Source organism: Hyaena hyaena, unplaced genomic scaffold (assembly GCF_003009895.1).
Source record: "Hyaena hyaena isolate Hyena2069 unplaced genomic scaffold, ASM300989v1 scaffold_167, whole genome shotgun sequence".
Lineage (NCBI taxonomy): Eukaryota > Metazoa > Chordata > Mammalia > Carnivora > Hyaenidae > Hyaena > Hyaena hyaena.
In genome coordinates this window covers 1,388,000-1,407,262 of record NW_024080798.1, presented here as the reverse complement: position 1 = coordinate 1,407,262, position 19,263 = coordinate 1,388,000, and the positions used below count along the sequence as shown (strand labels likewise).

General features: G+C 42.5%; 1 protein-coding gene across 8 annotated transcripts in view; it reads left to right on the top strand.

Annotated features, from left to right (window-relative positions):
- MAGI1 (membrane associated guanylate kinase, WW and PDZ domain containing 1) overlaps window positions 1-19,263 on the top strand; it is a 632,528-nt gene that overhangs the window by 597,741 nt on the left and 15,524 nt on the right. For 3 of the 8 annotated variants that reach the window (XM_039240070.1, XM_039240069.1, XM_039240067.1), the window contains 5 exons: window positions 312-528; window positions 7,124-7,215; window positions 8,856-9,048; window positions 11,419-11,712; window positions 14,680-14,880. In XM_039240070.1, coding sequence (XP_039096001.1) covers window positions 312-528; window positions 7,124-7,215; window positions 8,856-9,048; window positions 11,419-11,712; window positions 14,680-14,880 — 997 coding nt within the window. Of the gene's footprint in view, window positions 1-311; window positions 529-4,209; window positions 4,294-7,123; window positions 7,216-8,855; window positions 9,049-11,418; window positions 11,713-14,676; window positions 14,881-19,263 lie in introns of all 8 variants that reach the window. The other 5 variants (XM_039240062.1, XM_039240068.1, XM_039240064.1 and 2 more) reach the window with 4 other exon arrangements.

Genomic DNA, 19,263 nt, shown 5'->3' with positions numbered 1-19,263 from the left:
TGTAATGCACACACCCAGTGTCTTAGCCGGGAACCTATGATGGAAATTGGATTTGTCTTCCGCTCCAGCCCAGAGAGCAATATGGTCTGTGATTATGTCTCCCCATCTGGCCCACCCCTCTCCCTGTCTGCCAATCACCTGGGGATTTATCTGCATGCAGCATTAGCTGGGGAAAGATGGAAGCCAAAATGTTGTTGATATATTTATGTATGTGTGCGCAGACGTGCTGAACAAAAACAAGCTGATGGAAACACCCACTCGGGGAACCAATAACAATTGTCTTCTTGCTTCTCTCACTCGCTTGCTTTCAGCAACCACTGGAAAGAAAAGACAGCCAGAATAGTTCCCAGCACAGTGTTTCCAGCCACCGGAGCCTGCACACGGCCTCCCCAAGCCACAGCACGCAGGTGCCCCCCGAGTACCCACCTGCCGAGGCCCCGGCTCCAGACCAGACCGACAGCTCTGGGCAGAAAAAACCAGATCCTTTTAAAATCTGGGCCCAGTCCAGGAGCATGTATGAAAACCGACGTGAGTAGTACCCTGGCCCCTGTCTTCCCGAGCCCCTTGCCCAAGGCTCCAACTGTCTCCTGAGGCTTCTTGAAAATAGATTTTCAGTGTGTACACAGAGTCGAGGTAAATCAAGGTGAGAGGCGAAAGCGTCTCAGAGTAGTGATAGCATCTGCTGGGTGTTCGTGGGGGATCCATTATGTATCCCACTTTGGGGAGGGCTCGATAAGGATGGTGGTCAAATAAAGGGCCTGGATAAAAATGGATTTATTTTAACCTTCACTTAGAAGAAGTGGCAGATAAGAGCTGCCATCTCATTAACTCTTCCACGTGTAGAGATCGCGGCGTGTTCTTATGAAACGGCTCTGATGTACCATAGAACATAAATGTGATTGGTTTGGATTGCAGGAGTAATGAGAAGAAATTAAATGCTTTCTTAGCGGTCTCTTAGTTTTTAAAAATACTGGTATTTTTTTTTCACCATTGTCAGCTTTTTTTAAATGTTCCCCTTAAAAAGAAAAAAGAACCCAGTGAGTGGTTTGTGCTTTAATTATTTATGCTGTGGTTAAGTGTGTTCCTTTGGCTTCACCTTTTTGATAAATAGGAACGAGTGGCGGCATGCACTGCCACTTTTTGGCTCTCATACAGTTAATATTGCCTTTGCGCTTTATTTCTTTCTATTATGAAGGGATAATTCATATACAATTCAACATGTTGAACATACTCAATTCAACAGTTCAAAGACTGTCCACGAAACGTAATAATCATTTATCCTGTCATTATCAATGAAAGCTCCTAAGATGCTCTAATCTTCAGGGCTGCAGACTGACCCCTTTTTTGGCAATTGCTATTACTGATGTTTTCTCATGAGGATGACTGGTCAGGACGCAGCAGCCCTGAAGGAGTTGGTGCACAGTGTTTCCCCTCTCGGGTGTGGGGAACATGCGAGAATGTTCCATGAGAGAGGAGGCCTCGTCTGGTGAAGGGTCCGGTTAAAAATGGAGGAGGAAAGAGAATCAGTTTGTCCATCCCCCTTGGGACTGACCTCTTCCCTCCCCCTCCAGTTCCAGACAAGTTTTGTTGATCCACGGCTGTGGTTGCTTCTCAGGCAAAGCCCCCAAGGCTCCAGCCTCTTGCTCACCCCCTCAGACTTGGCTGTGAAGCCTTTCCTCTGCTGGCTGGAGTGATTTCTCTGTGACCCAAACAAAACCGGGGAGGGAGGCCAGCATCCCTCTCTGAGAAGGATAGTTGGCCACACTCCTGGGGGAAATTCAGCAGTGAGGGGGCACAAGTCTGGAGTCTAGATGATTACCACAGTTTAGAAGTCACTCGGGGGTCCACCTATTCTTTCCTTCGTCAAGGGAGAAGTATCACTGCCTTCTTACTACAACAGTGTGGGACATGAAATAAGCCATTTTGGCTAAGGGTTCCTATGCTGACAAAAACCAGATAATCTGAGAAGGAATTCATTTCATCCCTGGTCGAGAAAAACGCCGAGAGTACCCCGGAGGCCAGGCCAGAGGAAATGAAGTTCCATTTGGAACATCCCTCATAAGCCTTAGTTGCTATGTATGAAAACGGAGTCTGTTCTCATTCTGTCTTCTCACTGATTGTAGTGATTTCATTGAGCAAATGTTTTCCAAAGAGGAATACTTTCACATTCTCTCCACATTTCTCTCTAACCATGTGGCTCCTCCAATCAGTGGCCCAACTTCACTGGATGTAGAGATACTGCTTTATTGACCAACCACCTGCTCTTCTCAGTAGAGTACACATATATGACTGAGTTCCTCATGTATGAATCTTTTGGTGATGAAATAAATCATGTTCTGCAGTGCCGGTGGGGCATGGCAGATTGACAGTCGACTCTCACATACCCATTTAATAGAAGACTCCAGCTCCAATGCCATGTTCAGCTCGAGGGAAGCAAAATTTCCCAAGAATTTAGTGTCTTATCAAATTGCCCAAAAACTTTTTACCGGAAAAAGTAAAATACGTACTTTTACCACACAGCCAGCTGCTTATTTAAGCATCAAAATTATTCAGGCGGCTGTCAGACTAAAATATTTGGAATGGTGCCAGTTTTGTCTCCACTTTCTATAACATCTAAGGAATAAGAGCTAGCAACATAAATGAGAATCAATTTCTTTTTGGTGATTGGAGGTTCCATAATTGAGTGATCGTAGCAACCTAATTGATGATAAGATTCACATGGATTTCTTCCTCACCACTCAATGAGAGTAATGATGAGACTTTCCCCCCAGTGGTAATTATTCAGTGTCTGTCACAGATTTTCTTCTTTTCACAGTACCTGCAAATGAATCTGCATCAATCTTGTCTTTTAATCAGCATTTTGCTTTATCCCAGATCTGCTTCTCTCATTACCTTAGGTTGTTTTTTATCTTGTCTTTCACAGGGGAAAAAAAAATACAGCACGTAGCCCTTGTTAGAAGTGATTCCCTGCCCCTCCCCCCAAAACATTAAAAGGAACAAAGTTCTCCAGGAAAAACAGGGAAGTTCAAGTCAGGAATAACACTTTCATTGGACCCATGTTATCCTTCTTGTTTGGAAGATATATTTTTCTTGTATTTCATTTTATTCTGAAGGACAGTGGGAAGATTAACACAATCTCTGATCAGATTCCTTCACGTGGTCTAAATGCTGTACAAAATACCGTGTTCCTGATAGGGCCATCTGTCAAAACACCAGCGTCAAAATGAATCAATCTGAGTTCCAGATGTGTTAGTAAATCCCTTTGAAGGGCTTCAATGTTTAATTAAAAACAAAGGCAAGGATGGTAGTCCTTTAAAAGCCATGTGGCCTGCTTTGTATTTTCTCTGGTAACATGTCTTTCTCTGGTAACATGCTCACATGTCTTTAAGAATGACACAGATGCAATCTTACTAGTGAATATTCAGGGAGATCAGCTAGTATGTAGTATGTACTACAAAAGGAAGTCTAAAGCTTGGCAATTGCAACAGTGCCTGTTCATAAAATAGTTTGGAAAGAAAAAAGTCAGACATTGTAAACCTGTCCTGTTCAGGAGAAACACGCTCACAAATTTGGAATTGGTCGATGGGATCCTCTATTGTAGTGAGTTTAAGGAGCTTGGCTGTACTTGTAGATTTTTAAAAGCTGTTATGACAGCTCTTATTTGTGTTTTGTTCCAATCTTGGCCAGATCTGATGATTTGTGTCTCTAAATAAAAGGCTACTCTGGTTGAAATGCTTAGAATTCATCTGAACAGGTATTAGTAGAAGAATGTATTCCACTGGGAATCTAATACTTTTTAAAATAAATGCTGTGGCATGGCAGTAACAAAAGGTATACTTAATTTTTTTCAAAAGGAAATCAAGGTTGAGACAAACCTAAAGTGCATGACATGATTAAAACAAGGTCATACGAAAATGTGTACTTAAAGGTATAATTTAATGTGAAGAGTCTGGGATGGTAATGCTAGTTCCATGAAATTCTCTGTGGAACAACTGTAAATACCAGCTTTTTGACAAGAAAAGCATCACGAAAAAAAGGGAAAAAAAAGAAACACAGAATCAAAACTCTAGTCTTTCAAAATCCATAGCAGCCATGACCTTTACTGTGAAAGCTTAACTGCGTATTCCTTATCAATCAAAACTAAATTAAAATGAACTAAGAGAAAGCACATACATTAAGCTTTGCAAAATTGTGAAATTAATATTCCAGCTATGTCACCTTCGCCTGCATCGGGATTGAGCAAGGGTGAAAGAGAAAGAGAAATCAATTCCACGAGTTTTGGAGAATGTCAGAGTAAGGATCCGCTGAAAACTTTTATTTCTCCATTATTATTCACACTGTTTGATGTTGCCATTGGTCTCGGGGGCTGGGGGAAAATGCAAGAAGGGAGGGAAGAGAGAGGACTGCCATGAACAGAAGTGTTCCGGCACTCCTGTTGACCAAGTGTAGACCAAAGACCAGATAAAATAAAAAGTGATGGGCACGTTTTATCCAGGTCAGGAAATGTGTGTCTGTAGTAATGGAGATACCAGGAGGTTTCCCTGCAAACCTGGTGACTCCATTCTTTGTAACTATCAAAGGAAGTCTTTTGACTACTTCATTGAGTTGTCACTGGCATCGCCAAAGGGGGTAACTGAGACATTGTCCCCCATGCAGGGTCTTAAAAAGGCAGACAACTGGACAAAGTTTTCTTAGCTCTTTTTTGATTCGGCCTCACTCAAAGAAAAAAAAAAACAGTTGATATCAATATCAGAAAGATAATTCCTCGCTGCTGCCTCCTAAAACTTAATTCTTATAAAATCTGCCTGAAATAAAGAGGAGAACAAACCATTTTCGGGGAGGATTTAGAAACCTCAGTGCCCCTGGGGAGAAGTGGTAGCAGAGAACACAAAAGAGAGAAATTCTCAAGTTCTATAACATGGTTCATGACTGATTGATCACCAAAGTCAAATATTTGGGTACATGGAAGGTGGTTGATGGGAGAGTAATATGGTCAAGACGCCAACGTCAAAGTGCCAAAAGACTTTCTTCGTAATATGTCTGTGTTGGTGTATCATGTTTGTGTCTGTGTTTTCCCAACTCATCGTTGGCATCTTCAACATCCTTGGTGTCTTTGGGCATCTTCCTTTTCAACAGGAAGCTCTTTCAGTAAATTTGCCACTTGACCACTGATTCTCAGAGAGACACAAACACTTTTTTTTTTCCCCACTATGGACTAAACTGTTATGATAAGCCTAAGTCTTTTGGCCACAACCACCCATACCATAGTAGCTGCGACCTAAATGAGTAAATGAAGGCAGAAACGTGCTACATTTGGTGCCATTGGAGGTTGGGCAAGTGTTCTTGGGTTGAATGATGCTGAGAAAAATGGGTGTAGCCTGGATGTCTCTGCAAAGATCCTTCCCTCGTTGACACAAGGTTTAGCAGACAAGGCAGACTCTGCCAGCAACCTAGTGCTGGCTGCAAAGCACCCATGGTCTCTTTTGGAAACAATCCTCTTGCTTGAGTGAACCCAAGACAGAGACCCAACCTGATTTAATTTGTTGTTTCAATGAGGCTATTAGAGCAAATACCCTTTCGGCAGCTACTCGAACAGAAAGAAAATATTGTTACCTTAGCGTGCTCAAGAAAATATCCTTCTCAAATTGTGTTTATGGGAATTCTATGATGTAGCTTACCTGCATACTCCATGGAGGCTTGCCCCTTAGCCTCTGCAATTATAATAAAAAAGCATTGGGCATAAAGCACCAACGAAAGCCCATGGCATTAAGATAGCTCAGGCAAAAATATTGGATTCAAACTTCTCTGACTTGTACTTACCTGTTCATTTAGTTTCTTCTTTCTCGGCATATTCTTTGACCGTACATTTGAAGCTAATGGGTGTGCCACTAAAAAAGGACATCTCTTGTCAACTTGAACTGAACAACCACCTTCTTCTTCCCTCCCCCACTGTACAAAATTGAAGATGGGAATTAAACCCTCAGGCCTATGCACTCCTTCAACCCAAAACCCTATTAATTAAATAAACCAGAAAGTTTGTAGAACAGTATTTGTGAGTTTTGTTTAGGATTCACTGCCACTAAACCACTTTTTTCTAAATAAAAGATATGTCATTCAAAGATCATGACATAGACTTGTATACATTAAAATACTAACAAAGAATTAAATAGAAATATTTTTTATTACCTTCGTTAAGGAACACAGTGGTGTATATAACAATTTCCCATACAGTGAGCTTTGTCTTACAGAAGTTATTTTTCCTTTAATAAATGAGGTTTTTATTTTTAAAGCTTGGACCATTAACGAGATCAAGAGTAAAATATCAAGTTATTGGATAATAAGTTAATACTTACAGGTTTAAAATATTATAGGCAAATTCTGGAGTGAGGCAGTCATCCTAGGGAAAAAATATGAAAATATGAAAAATTGATACGTAACACTTTTGTAGTCGCCATTCGTGTTGAGAATATTGAAGGCTGGCTACTTTTGGGTCATACTGCTGAAATAGAGCCAACTTTGCAAACCTGGAAATGTTAGGATGTTCAAGAGTAACTTTTGGCAAAAATGATCTAACAAATCAGATTATTGGGTTGTGGGGTCTTGATAAAGGGAGACAAAAGTGATGTTTTTAAAAAGTAACAACTCTACCTCAAGCTGTTCTCTTTTATCCTCTGCTTCGTATGACACCAGATGACTTGCCAGGACTTCTGAATCCTCAGAGCGAGCTTCTGTTTCAGCGGTCACTGTGACCCAGACACGGGCACCCACGTTGTGGTCCCACACATGATACTCATTTACTTAAATTCTCTGGCAGCACCGCCAAGGGCAGTAGTCAAGAGTGACTTCTGGCATATTCCAGGATGATGCCTTGGGCTTGATTAGGAATTATCAAACAGTGATTAGTCCTTTGAGAAAACTTAGGGCTCAGGGACCAGTCCCACCATTGATTTCTGCCCAGTGTCCTCCGTTATTTCATCCATCCAGATTAGTTTGCTTCCTTCTCTGTGTTGGAAAGCTGTCATCTGCTCAAGCACCATCCGGATTGGTCCTCTATGTCCACCTTAAGGGTACAGTTCCTTTTATCAGAGAAGTAACCTCCCTCATCTTTCTTTTTTCTCTGCAGTTCCAGATTACCAGGAGCAGGACATCTTTCTCTGGAGAAAAGAGACTGGATTTGGATTTAGGATTCTGGGTGGAAATGAACCAGGAGAGCCTGTGAGTCTCTTGTCTACCTCTTCCCCCAGAGCTGTTTTCTAAGATACCAGAGCCAACGGGCAGCAAAATCACCAAGACCTGAGCCCAGCTGCGTGCAGCATGGCCTGCCGTATCTCTAACAGTATGGGTCATTCATTGAATTTGGTGGTGCTCCTTTTGTCCTGAGGAGGAAGAGATGAGTTTCCTTCTTAAATGTTTTTACTGGTGATTGTAACAAGTGGTGGCGGCGGCAGCATCTGGAGCTCCCCGTGAAGGAAAATGGAAACAAAAACAAAATAATAGGTGTCAACTAATAAAAAGAACCCTGAACAAAGGCCAGGAGACATTTAACCTTCCTGATCCTCAGTTCCTTCGTCTTTAGAATAAAATTAGTATCATATCACAGGACTGTTCTGAAATGAGAAGAGGGAACTAAAGATAAATATTGTTAACTTCCTCATAATAATAATAATAATGATACTTATTGGACACTGACCCTGTGCCAGATCCTGTCCTAATGGCTTTTAACATACATTCTCTTATTCCTCCATTAAACTCATGAATTTACCCCCATATTCCAGATTATCAAATAAAGACAAAGAAGGGTTAATTCACTTGCCCAAGATCATAGCATTAGTAAGTGAAGGGACTGGAATGGCTGTGACTTCCGGGTCCATATTTGTCAAAATTCTTTGTAAACTATAAGTACTAGGTAAATGTGGTTACAGCATTATTATGTAGAGAAGGCAAGGAAACACAAATATTTTAGCTAAGGTTTTTTTTAAAAATTCATGTTTATTCTTTTTGAGAGAAAGAGAAAGAGAGCAAGCAGGGAAGAGGCAGAGAGAGAGGAAGACACAGAATCGGAAGCAGGCTCCAGGCTCAGCTGTTAGCATAGAGCGCACCGTGGGGCTCAAACCTGTAGACTGTGAGATCCTGAGGGGAAGTCAGCTGCTTAACTGACTGAGCCACCCAGGCACCCCTTAGCTAAGGTTTAATGAGTGGTCAGTACAACCAGACCCTAAAGACAAAGGCTACTCTGCTCGCAGGTGCTAAAAATGTGTAGAAATGGGACGTCAAACCAGACTCTGCTGGATTCGTTTCTTCATGGAACAGTATTTATTGTGCATTCCCTATTGCTAGGCATGGTGCTAGACCTTTAAAGAAAAGTAGTGTTACTCTTATAATTTCCAGAGTTTTCTGGAAGGAGGGTTCTTAGGTAAATAGGAAAGGAGAAACGATTTTTTTGATGGAGTAAAGTGATTTATTTCTGCAAAGAGGAAAAAGAGTGAGTCCTCACACCAGACCACAGATAAATGGAAGGAACCAAACAAGAAATAGTTACTTTGGGGACACCTGGATGACTCAGTCAGAAGAACATGTGACTCTTGACTCTTGTGAGTTCGAGCCCCACGTTGGGTATAGAGATTACTAAAAATAAATACACTTCAAAAAAAAAAAAAAAGTTACTTTTGCACCATGTAAGAACTGTTACAGCACCTTCACCATGGCCTGGTACCCACTGGGTGCTCAATAAATGTATATGGCAAGGGTGCAGACATGAATGAATGCAATGAAATGTTCTCAAAAATGTGAAGGCCATCAGTATAATAGTAAATCCAAAGGTTAATGTTTTCATCCATCATCCAATTACTCAACAGATTTATATTGGTCACATCGTACCACTGGGTGCTGCTGATACGGACGGCCGCCTGAGGTCTGGGGATGAATTAATCTGCGTGGACGGGACACCAGTAATTGGAAAATCACACCAGCTTGTGGTCCAGCTTATGCAACAAGCTGCCAAGCAAGGCCACGTCAATCTCACTGTGCGGCGTAAAGTGGTGTTTGCAGGTATGTTTTTAATTCATTCCTTTAGACGGTGCATTGTCACGAGCCACAGAAAAGGCTTCCTTCCTGTGTCTGCCTCCTCAAGCATCTATTTTAGCAAATCTTTGCAAATGGGATTAAGCTCAGAATTTCCAGATGGTCTGCTTCTCTCAAACCCGGCAGAACTTCTGTCACTCAAAAGTACTTTAATGTGCCATTCGTGCATGTTCAGCAAAAGCTTCTAGAAGAGGACTAGTTGAATATATACTACCTCCGCTCATCCCCTTGCCGACCAGAACCTAGTCACCTTCTTCATTTGATGTCAATTCTCAACAATAGAGGCCATTATAAAAGTCAGGACAATCGTAGCTTCAAATTAAAAGACCAAAACTCCATTTTGTGCCACCAGATAAGCTCATAAAAAAGTTGGTGAACCTTTAATCTATTGTTGCCTGCATATGTAATAAGGCAAGATCTGTTTTCTCCATCAGAAAGTTGTGGAGGTGGCCACTGGCCACTTGTCAGCCATCTTTGACTCCTTCCTCCTGCCTGCAGGCTTTCACGTACTGTACTTGAGTTCTCAAAACCTGCAAACCCTTTCCGGCCCAGCTCAAATAAAACCTTCCTGTGAAACCCTCAGAAATTCCCTCCTTCTTCCAACTGCCTTCCAATTTTGGCATTCCTTCCTTGCCGTTCTAGTGAATCGGAGTTTACTTCTGTATCACATTCTGCCATTTTGAGACAGTTTGTTGTCCAAGTGTCTCCTTGGCCATTCACTCACCAGCCGCTTGAGAGCACACCTGTTGGTGGTTATTCTCTGTCTGCAGCCCCCACCTCAAAATAGTCAAGACAGAATACAGAACAAGCAGATTAAGCGTTTTATCACTTGAATTACTGAAGATATAGGACATAAAATGCTATCATTTCTTCGTAGCTTTCATATTCATGAAACAAATACTTGCCAAATAAAATTAACTGGCACCTTGTGAAAAAATGTTTGTGTAGCTCATTTAAATGGCATGTAATTAATTATAGAATTAAGATATCAGATTCCAGTGTGCAAGTCCTACCCTACTGAAACCATGGAAAACACTGTTAATCAGTCATGGATTATGCCTCAAGAGTTCATTTCTGGCCTCAGAGTATTTCTTAAACTGGTACTCCATGCAGTCAGTAGCTGTCAGTTAGAAATGGCTTTTGGGATGCGATGAAAACTTTCTGACTTCACTTACCCAAGTAAAAATAGTAGAGCAGTGTGATTTTTGTTTGTTTCAGATTTATTTTTTAAAAATTAAATATTTGGGCTTTTTAGCATTGGGTCAGAGGCATGTTAAATCTCTAAGAGACATTAGACCAAGTACTATAAGCCAGTCACAAACAACGTACGAATTCACTTATATTTACATTCATACGATCGTCAAATTCATAGAGACAAGAAAGTCATGTGGTCATTGCCAAGCGTCGGTGGAGGGAAGAATGGCTAATTAGTGTTTAATGGGTGCAGAGTTTTAATTTTGGCAAATGAAAAGGTTCTGTAGACGATGGTGGTCACAGTTGTACAACATCATGCGTGTACTTAGTGCTTAATGTCCTTGAGCTATACACTTAAAATGGGTTAAGATGATAAATTTTGTTACAGATATTTTACTACAATAAAAAGAAATATATTAAGGGAGAAGCTTCGAAAATAAATCTCTTACCCAAAACTCCAACACGCATTTTGTTTGGAGCATCAAACCTAAGTGGCCCCTACCTATTACTGTGGCTTATTTAGGTGTGCTTTACCCTGTCACCTGATAAAGCAATAAAACTGGAATCCTAAGGGAGGCTAATGTACCCAGGAGTGTGATCAGAGTAGACAATGACAGTTGGAAACGAGGGAGAGAGACTAAGCATACCTCTGACAGGTGTTGTCAAGAATCGCACAATATGGCACCCTTAATGGCCAAGTCAACGTACAGGGTCCTGTCTGATGGAAACATGAAAAGCAAAGCTGCTTGGATGGCGAGCAGAAATGTGATTTTTGAGGGTGGTGACAAGGTGAACGTGCGCCAAGTTCTCGAAAGCCAAGGTGGCGTCCATCCCTGGTGGTCCACCCCTGCACCTGTGTTCGTATTCCTGTGATTCGCGCCCACCCCCCCCCCCTCCCCGCAATAGCTCCGAGCGGGTCCCTCTTGCAGCCAAGTCAAGTCTGAGAGTAGGTACTGATAGGCAGGGTGCTGTCGGTGATACACGAGGGGGGCGTCGCCTGGGGTGTTTTCACATGGGCGCCGTGACCGTGACCGTGGCAGGTGCAGGCTCTCCGGCGTCTCGGGGGCCTCCTTCCGCAACGCGGCGCTAGTGTGCGGGCTGTCGCCGCCACCGGTGGCTGAGCCGGGCCTCTGTGTCGCGCAGCCCCCAAAGCCGAGAACGAGGTGCCGTCGCCGGCCTCCTCGCACCACAGCAGCAACCAGCCGGCGTCCCTGACGGAGGAGAAGCGCACCCCGCAGGGCAGCCAGAACTCCCTGAACACGGTGAGCTCGGGCAGCGGCAGCACCAGCGGCATCGGCAGCGGCGGCGGCGGCGGCAGCGGCGTGGTCAGCGCGGCCGTGCAGCCCTACGACGTGGAGATCCGGCGCGGCGAGAACGAGGGCTTCGGCTTCGTCATCGTGTCCTCGGTGAGCAGGCCCGAGGCCGGCACGACCTTCGGTGAGTGTCCCGTCCGCGCCCCAGGGCTTCCCGGGATGCCGGCGAGCGCGGCGCGGTGCGAGCGAAAGGTGGCCAAAAGCTCAGTAACAGAAATGCCGTCATGCTTTTCGCTTCAGGTAACTAAAGGCTTAATTGGGGGTGGAGAGTGTGTTTCGTAGCTTTTCCCCTCCGGAAGGTGGGATATTTTTTTTTTCTTTTAATGTTTCAGCGTCCATGCAGAATGTGTGTTCACATGCGCACAGACACCTTCAAGCATAAATGATATTTGCATGAAGCTTGGAGAGCAACCTCAACAGTGGAGAGTGGAGAGGCTTTGTCAGAGAAGGTCCTGAGTAGCAGATCGTTCACAGCAGAAGCCTCGGGGGATGTAAGGGTTTTTAGACTAAGCTTAGGGTTGTGAAAAAATGCCTAGGGAGCAATACAGGTGTAAGGAGAAACAGAATTACGTGAAGTGTCCATTCCACTTTATCTGTGTCCTTTCTCTACTCTATCCACATCTGAAATTTTTAAATGTTAAATAATATTTTTACCCTGTCTGGTTAAGGATCTCATTAAGATCTGAGTTAAGAGCCATTGGTCTTCACTGCCCTTGAATTCTAGCAAGACCCATTTCCGTGTCTCATCCAGATATTGGGAGTTTCAGCAGAGCATGGAGAAATGCACTTGTCACCCTCTGAGAAGGTTCGCAGATGGGTGTACTAGCAAAGATAGACAGGACTCACATGAGTCCAGGAACCTAGTAACCTATGAATCTCTTTCTTATTAGGTTATAAAAAAGCACTCCAAAAATGACCCATCGTCTTCATTAGCTAAAGAGTCATGTGTTAATCCCCCATGCACGAGTGTTCATTAATAAGGAACAGGATGAGAGATGGGGAAGGGCTGTGTGGGCTTTGAAATTGACTCCGCTCTATCTGCAAAGGACTTGTCCGCAAGAGTCTCATGACCAATGACCCGGGTCACTGCTGGCCAAAATCAGGCCAGGTGCTCCATCCCCTCAGCTTTCTGATCCAGTAGAACTCCCTTTACCTTCATTGAGCCTTTGTACGTTGCTTCCTGCGAAAGCCGTTTCCGTCAAGTCTGTTCATTAGGAGTCCGTGAGTCAGTCAGGTCTATGCATGTATGGCTGCAGTAACAAATGCCCGTTACTAACAGTGCTTCTGTGAGCTACATTAATAAAGTTATCGCAGCATGTCATGAACGGATGACCAGAAACCAAGGCGAGGTCTTTTGGGTTTCATTTGTAAATTAATCTGGGGGACTTCTCTGCGTAGTTTAAAAATATTCTTTAAAAAGGCAGAGAGGGGCAAGAATCCCATTGTTTCCTTCAGAGCGACAATTTGATCATCCCCATGCACCCCTTGATGTTCTCAGGATTTTAAAATTCTTGGTTTCACTTTTCTACATCAAAATAGATATGTCAGATGGGAGGGTATGTTATTTAATGAATATTGAATGTCTTCTCACAATTTGGTCTTTGGTTGTTTCCCTCCGGCTCTGACTATAAACGAATGCAACTCTCCCTAATACCTCGCATGAGACTCATGTTTCACACTCTGCAGAGTCCGCCTCCCTGCTGTTTGATGCCTTTCTCATGTGAGTTGTTTGTGGAGATGCACTACACTTAATGAGGACCTTGAATTTGAGTATGGAATCTCTCCATACCTGCCTGTTGGATTCCAAAAGACTGTTGGCTTCCCTTTTAAAAGCTCTGTGGCCTTGACCTTTTGTGCCCTGATAAAAACTCAGGCAGATATGCTGAAATTCAAAGAAACAAGGATACATTTCCCCCACGTTCTACCCCAGGGTCCAAATTACGACAGAAGAGCCTAGTCCATTTCAGTGTCTCCTGTGTCCGTTTTATCATCCTTTCCAAATGGTGACTCAACTGCGTAGCTCGCTTCACAGTCCTCAGAAAGACGAATTCTCAAAATTGGGAACTCTGCATTGAAGACCCTGTGCCAAGGCCTCAAAGTCAGGTTCCCAGCCCTCGCTAGAAGTTAGCAGTACGCGCAGCTGTGACCTGGAGTGCCTCAAAGTGCACAAGAAACCTTCCTCTTCAAATGCACTTTTCCCGGTTTTCATGTTGTAGCTGTGCAGTCAGTGATTATGAGAAAGGAAATGATCAAAGGAAAGGGTTGAGGAAGGACTTGAACCTGGCTTTGGATCACTGTCCTTAGCCTGTGTAGGTACCGTGTTTTCATTGTCCTTTGAGGGGATTTTTGTGAGAAAGGTGGAGGATTTCAGCACTAATGAGCCTTTCGGGTCCTTACCCTGAAAGCGCACACGACAGACTGATTGCGCGAAGGTCATAAAAGGTTGGGTGTTTTTGTTGGCTCATCTCTTGTAATTATGCCTTGTTTCTAAAGCTTTCATCATTCTGGATAGAAGGCAGAAGGACTAAGTGTTTTGTCCATTAGGCATCTTCAGATGGAATTTTTGGTGGTAGCAGACTCTCCTGCCTCCCCAGACACCTAGGAATTATTTTTTTCTAAATGGAGAAAGAACAAAACATTGGCAGAAGCTTAAACAACAGCTGGCAAAAATGAAGTGACATGAACACACAGTGTGTAAAAGCATCCATCCCAGCTCTGGGTCTCACATTTGCAGACCCCAGATAAGCCACCGGCAAGTAATATTTTGGGGCTCTTGAGACTCTTTGAAGTTGGTAATGATGACAAATTTTGCAACTGATTAAAGGAGGAGGGAAGTTGGGGGTTCCCCCTCATTGGAATCGGGCAAGGGGTGAGGAGCCATCACTACGGGGCCACAGCACCTTCCACAGATGCCCTGGGTACTGCCAATGTTTTGACCATCGGCACAGAGCTCTCCTTTAATAACATTTGCTTAATGCTTTAATTAATTAACACTTAACCTTCTCTTTCCCTTTTCAACCCTTTTTCTCCTCCCTTCACTATATTCCCACATAACTTAAAAAAAAAAAATAAAAACTCACTATCAAAGCAGGCAATGCATGTGTGGCTATGCCTCACAAAATAGGTCGGATTATTGAGGGGAGTCCCGCTGACCGATGCGGCAAGCTGAAAGTGGGAGACCGGATCCTGGCAGTGAATGGATGTTCCATCACCAACAAGTCCCATTCTGACATTGTCAACCTAATCAAGGAAGCAGGAAACACAGTTACCCTCCGCATCATCCCCGGGGATGGTAAAGTATACCTCTTGTGTCTCTCTTTCTCTCTCTCCAGCTCTTGCCATACCTCTCCTTTTCTGTCTCTTGCTTTCTCTCATTAGTATTCATGTAATTGGATAGTGTCAATTTCGAGGCAGCCGTATCCATCCCTAACTGAACATACCTGTCATGAGCCATTGTTACTAGACCTTACCTCCCTCCACCCCCTTTACTTAATCCTCTGCCCCTGGGACCCTGTCTTGTTGCAGATATAAACATTGCAGAAAATCTCAACTTTCCCCATTTTATTTTGGTTTTCGTACCCTTGTCCTTAAAATGATAGAGTACTTTGAATACAGTAGTAAAGATCCCCTGATGTTCTCTCTGGAAATGAATAGGGAGTTGAAAAAAATCACTAAAATTTAACTGTGTGAGGGGGTGCCTGACTGGCTCAGTTGATAGAGCATGTGACTCTTGACCTCAGGGTGGTGAGTTCAAGCCCCATATTGGGTGTGAAGCCTATGTAGAATTAAATTAACAAGTGAATAAGATTTTTAAAAATTTAAACTTAACTGGATGATATGGTGACATATAAAACGTACATAATGACAGTTCAGAGCAATACTATTTTTTCCCTCAGGATAAGTGAACATATGAAACGCTTTTTTTTTTTCTTTTAACATTTTTAATGTTTATTTTGAGAGAGAGCATGTGCATTCAAGTGCTCAAGGGAGGAGGGGCAGAGAGAGAGAGTGAGGGAGAGAATCCCAAGCAGGCTCCACGCTCAGTGCCAAGCCTGACAGGGGACTCGATACCTCAGCCATGAGGTCATGACCTGAGCCAAAATCCAGAGCTGGACACTTAACCGGCTAAGCCACCCAGGCACCCCGAAGTGTTTTTTTTAAAATGAGAGATTCTTTGGGTTTGTGCCTTCTTGATTTCTCTCTAATTTTTGCATGTGGATGAAGAAAGAGTACAACCTCTGTTTTTGGTAGGTTATATCTGCATTAAAGTAGGTCTGTTCTTATTTGTTAGTTTGTTTCATAATTTGTCTAAATTCAAATCTGGTTTATTTTACTCCATTGGTGATTCTGCCTTCCCCCCCCCCCCCCCACCAGGAGACATTTGGCATTATCTGGAATGGGTGCTAAGGGCATTTAGTGGGTAAAGGCCAAGGGTACTTCTAAACATCCTACAGTATACAGGACAGCCCCCTACAATATAAAGCTATGTAGCAGAAAATATCAATAGTCATTATTCTTACTTAATAAGCATGAAGTTGATACACTGATGTCACTATGTATAGATTCTTCAGGGAATTTAGTCCTGAATATTGACTTCATTCTCAGCCGACTTTGCTTTTGGGAAGAGAGTGATACTTTTCTCCAATGTTTCAGTGCCTTTATTTTGTTTTGTTTTGTTTTGTTATATATGTTATTAAATAAAATATATATTCTAAAAGTCAGTATTTCTCGAGGCGAAGGTGGTTTATGGAGATAGAGTGATAAAAATTCCCTACGTCACTGATCTGTAAAATAAGAAAATCAGAGATTTTATCTGGAAGTAATTCACCAAGTGAATTTTTTTTCAGATTTTATTTTTAAGTAATCTCTGCAACCAGCGTGGGGCTCAGACTCACACCCCTGAGACCAAGTGTTACGTGCTCTACCAGCTGAGCCAGCCACGTGCCCCCCAAATGCGTATTTTTATAATTGTTAGAAAGTGATCCCTATTAATTTAAAATTCAAGTGTTGTAAACTGTGCTTTTCAGAAGAAAATAAATCCCAAACCAAACAATAAATATTTGAAAATTGTTGGTTCTACGAACAGAGAATTTTCTCTGAAACAAAAATATGCAACACCAAATGTGGAGGAAAAAATAGCTTCTTGATTGCCGGTCTCCTTCATTCAGCCTCAGATGCATGGTTAGTAATTTACCATGTGGTCTGGAGGCCATTTTCCCAGTTCAATTACAGTTTAGGAATGTGATCACAAGTTGATAGAACATAGGTTTCTAATGGAAAGGATGAAGGAAGCCAGAAAAATATAGTGAGAGAGCCAAATGTAGTGTATAAATTTAGATATATTGATGTACATGCCCCTGTAGAGATTTTAAAAAACTAATCCAAAAGAACAGGACATGGGCATTGACTTGCTATGTCTATATTGGTCAGTCTTAGTGTGGGAAGGATAATGTCCAAAAAAGGAAGGAAGAAAAGAAAGTACTCCTTGAAGGAAGGCATTTTCAGAGTTTGAAATCAGGAAAGATATAAATATGCAGAAGTACCTTATACAACTGTGCACATACTGGGTGGTGAATAGATTCAGAAAACCTGGCCACCAAGAAATATAGTTCAAGATGAATTATCCAGTAGCAGTTGCCAATAAAAAGACATTTTCTTAAAAAACCTCAGGACTTAAAAAAGACAAAATTCAGATAGACACATCCCACACTCTCTTGGTTAGGAGAAAGTAAACAATAAAAACAGGAAGGGGGACAAAACAGAAGAGACTCTTAAATATGGAGAATAAAGGGTTGCTAGAGAGGTTGTGGAAGGGGGGATGGGCTAAATGAGCGAGGGGCAGTAAGGAATCCTGAAATCATCATCACACTATATGCTAGCTTGGATGTAAATTAAAAAGTAAATAAATTTAAAACTAATAAAAACATCAGAATTATGACTATCAAAAAAAGCTCATACAGTGTAGTTGAGGACTGATTTGTTGCCCAGGGTGTGATTTGATCCCAAACTATTGCAGCAACTCAATGCCATGATAATAAAACCCTTCACCAATTATTTTGTAAATTTCAGAGGCCAGGTAGAGGAAATCCGGTCTCACAGAGGATGGATTTGTGATCTTCTTCTCTTTAATGAGGCCAAAAATTACCATCTTAGAAGTTCAAATTGAAGCAGGGGAGTTGGATTTCTGGAGAGATATTGGAGCAATCCAGCATCCAGAAGATGCAAATCCAGGAAAAGTTTGCAAACACCTGGAAGACACAGTGACCAGTTTTGATGACGAGGAAGAAGGACATGGCAGATCCACTTCCTCTCTGGGAAAGTGTGTTGGACATGCTAGACTAGGGTAAAAGAGAGTGTGTGCTAGGGACTGATGCACTCCTTCACACCTTTCCTAATGCTTAATTCATCAAATAGCCCAAAGACAGTTTGTGTTACGGTCCTCACAAGGAGACCGAAGTTCTTAGAAACCCATTTTCTCCAGAGTACTGTTGTCAGAAACCTGAGGAAGCACTTGAAGAAGGTGAGAAGATGCACTCTCTTTTAGACAGTCCTTGGAACCCACTCAGAATCCACTTCTTCCCCTAGTTCCTGTGCCTGATTGTTTTTCTTGTCATCGTTCACCTCGTACTTTCTCCAACTCACTTATGTCAGTCTGTACTTTCCCTCACTCTGCTTCTCACATTTCTCTGTCCTCACCCTTCCTCCACCGGCTCCCTCTAACAAGGTCTCAGAAATATGACTCTCCTCTGTTTGGTTTATCATGTTCCTAGGAGGCCTGCCTTCACAGATCTTGGACAGGCCCCCACTGGGGGGTCCTCACCATCTCTGCTCTTACTATCTTTGGGATCAGCATGGGAGGTGCAGTGGGTGTGGAACTTTTTCTCCTATGAAGTGGGAAAGTGATAGTAAATGTGTAAGGACTGCCCAGAAAAGCCCAGAGAATAGCTGAACACACTGAATCTGAACTTGAAATTTGACAAGTCAAACCACACATGCTTCCTTCCACTTGTCTTCTATAGAAATACTCTGTGAAAACTGGGTGGCAATGAGACTTTAATCAGGGCAGACTCTGGCTGAGTCAGACTAACACAGGACCATCAGTTTGAATCAAGTTCAAGATAAAGAAAATATGTAGAGGCTTAAAAATATATTACTGATATTAGGGTCGCAAGTTTGTACTTCAGATCACTCTGATTCAAAGTATTTATATATACAGAAGGTAAAGTATGGCAACCCAGACATTGCGATTTCCTTGGCAAAGGCATAGAATGGTATAAATATCTTAATGGAGGGCTCTGTGTATAGGATAGCCAGTCAGAGGAGAGGGCAAAAGGAACACGGTTTCAACCAGACACGTTTTGTAAGTCTCCCGAAACTTCAAATATTTATGGGATTCAAATTTTCAGACGCTTCCTTTAGATACTTAGTACATCTGTTTTTATGCATTAAAATATTTACGAAAGGAACGATCGTATCCCTTTGTTGATTTGTTTGGCTTTGTAATGTGGATTCTGTAAGGGAGACTAACGATATTAACGTGGGGACTGGGCTGGAATTGTAATCACTTGTCACAGAGACATATTGAAACCCAAGATAGAAGATCCTGTCAAAAGTTAGTGCCCTGATTTAACACAACACCGTGACAGCGCCTTGAGAGCTAGGGTATGCTTTGCTT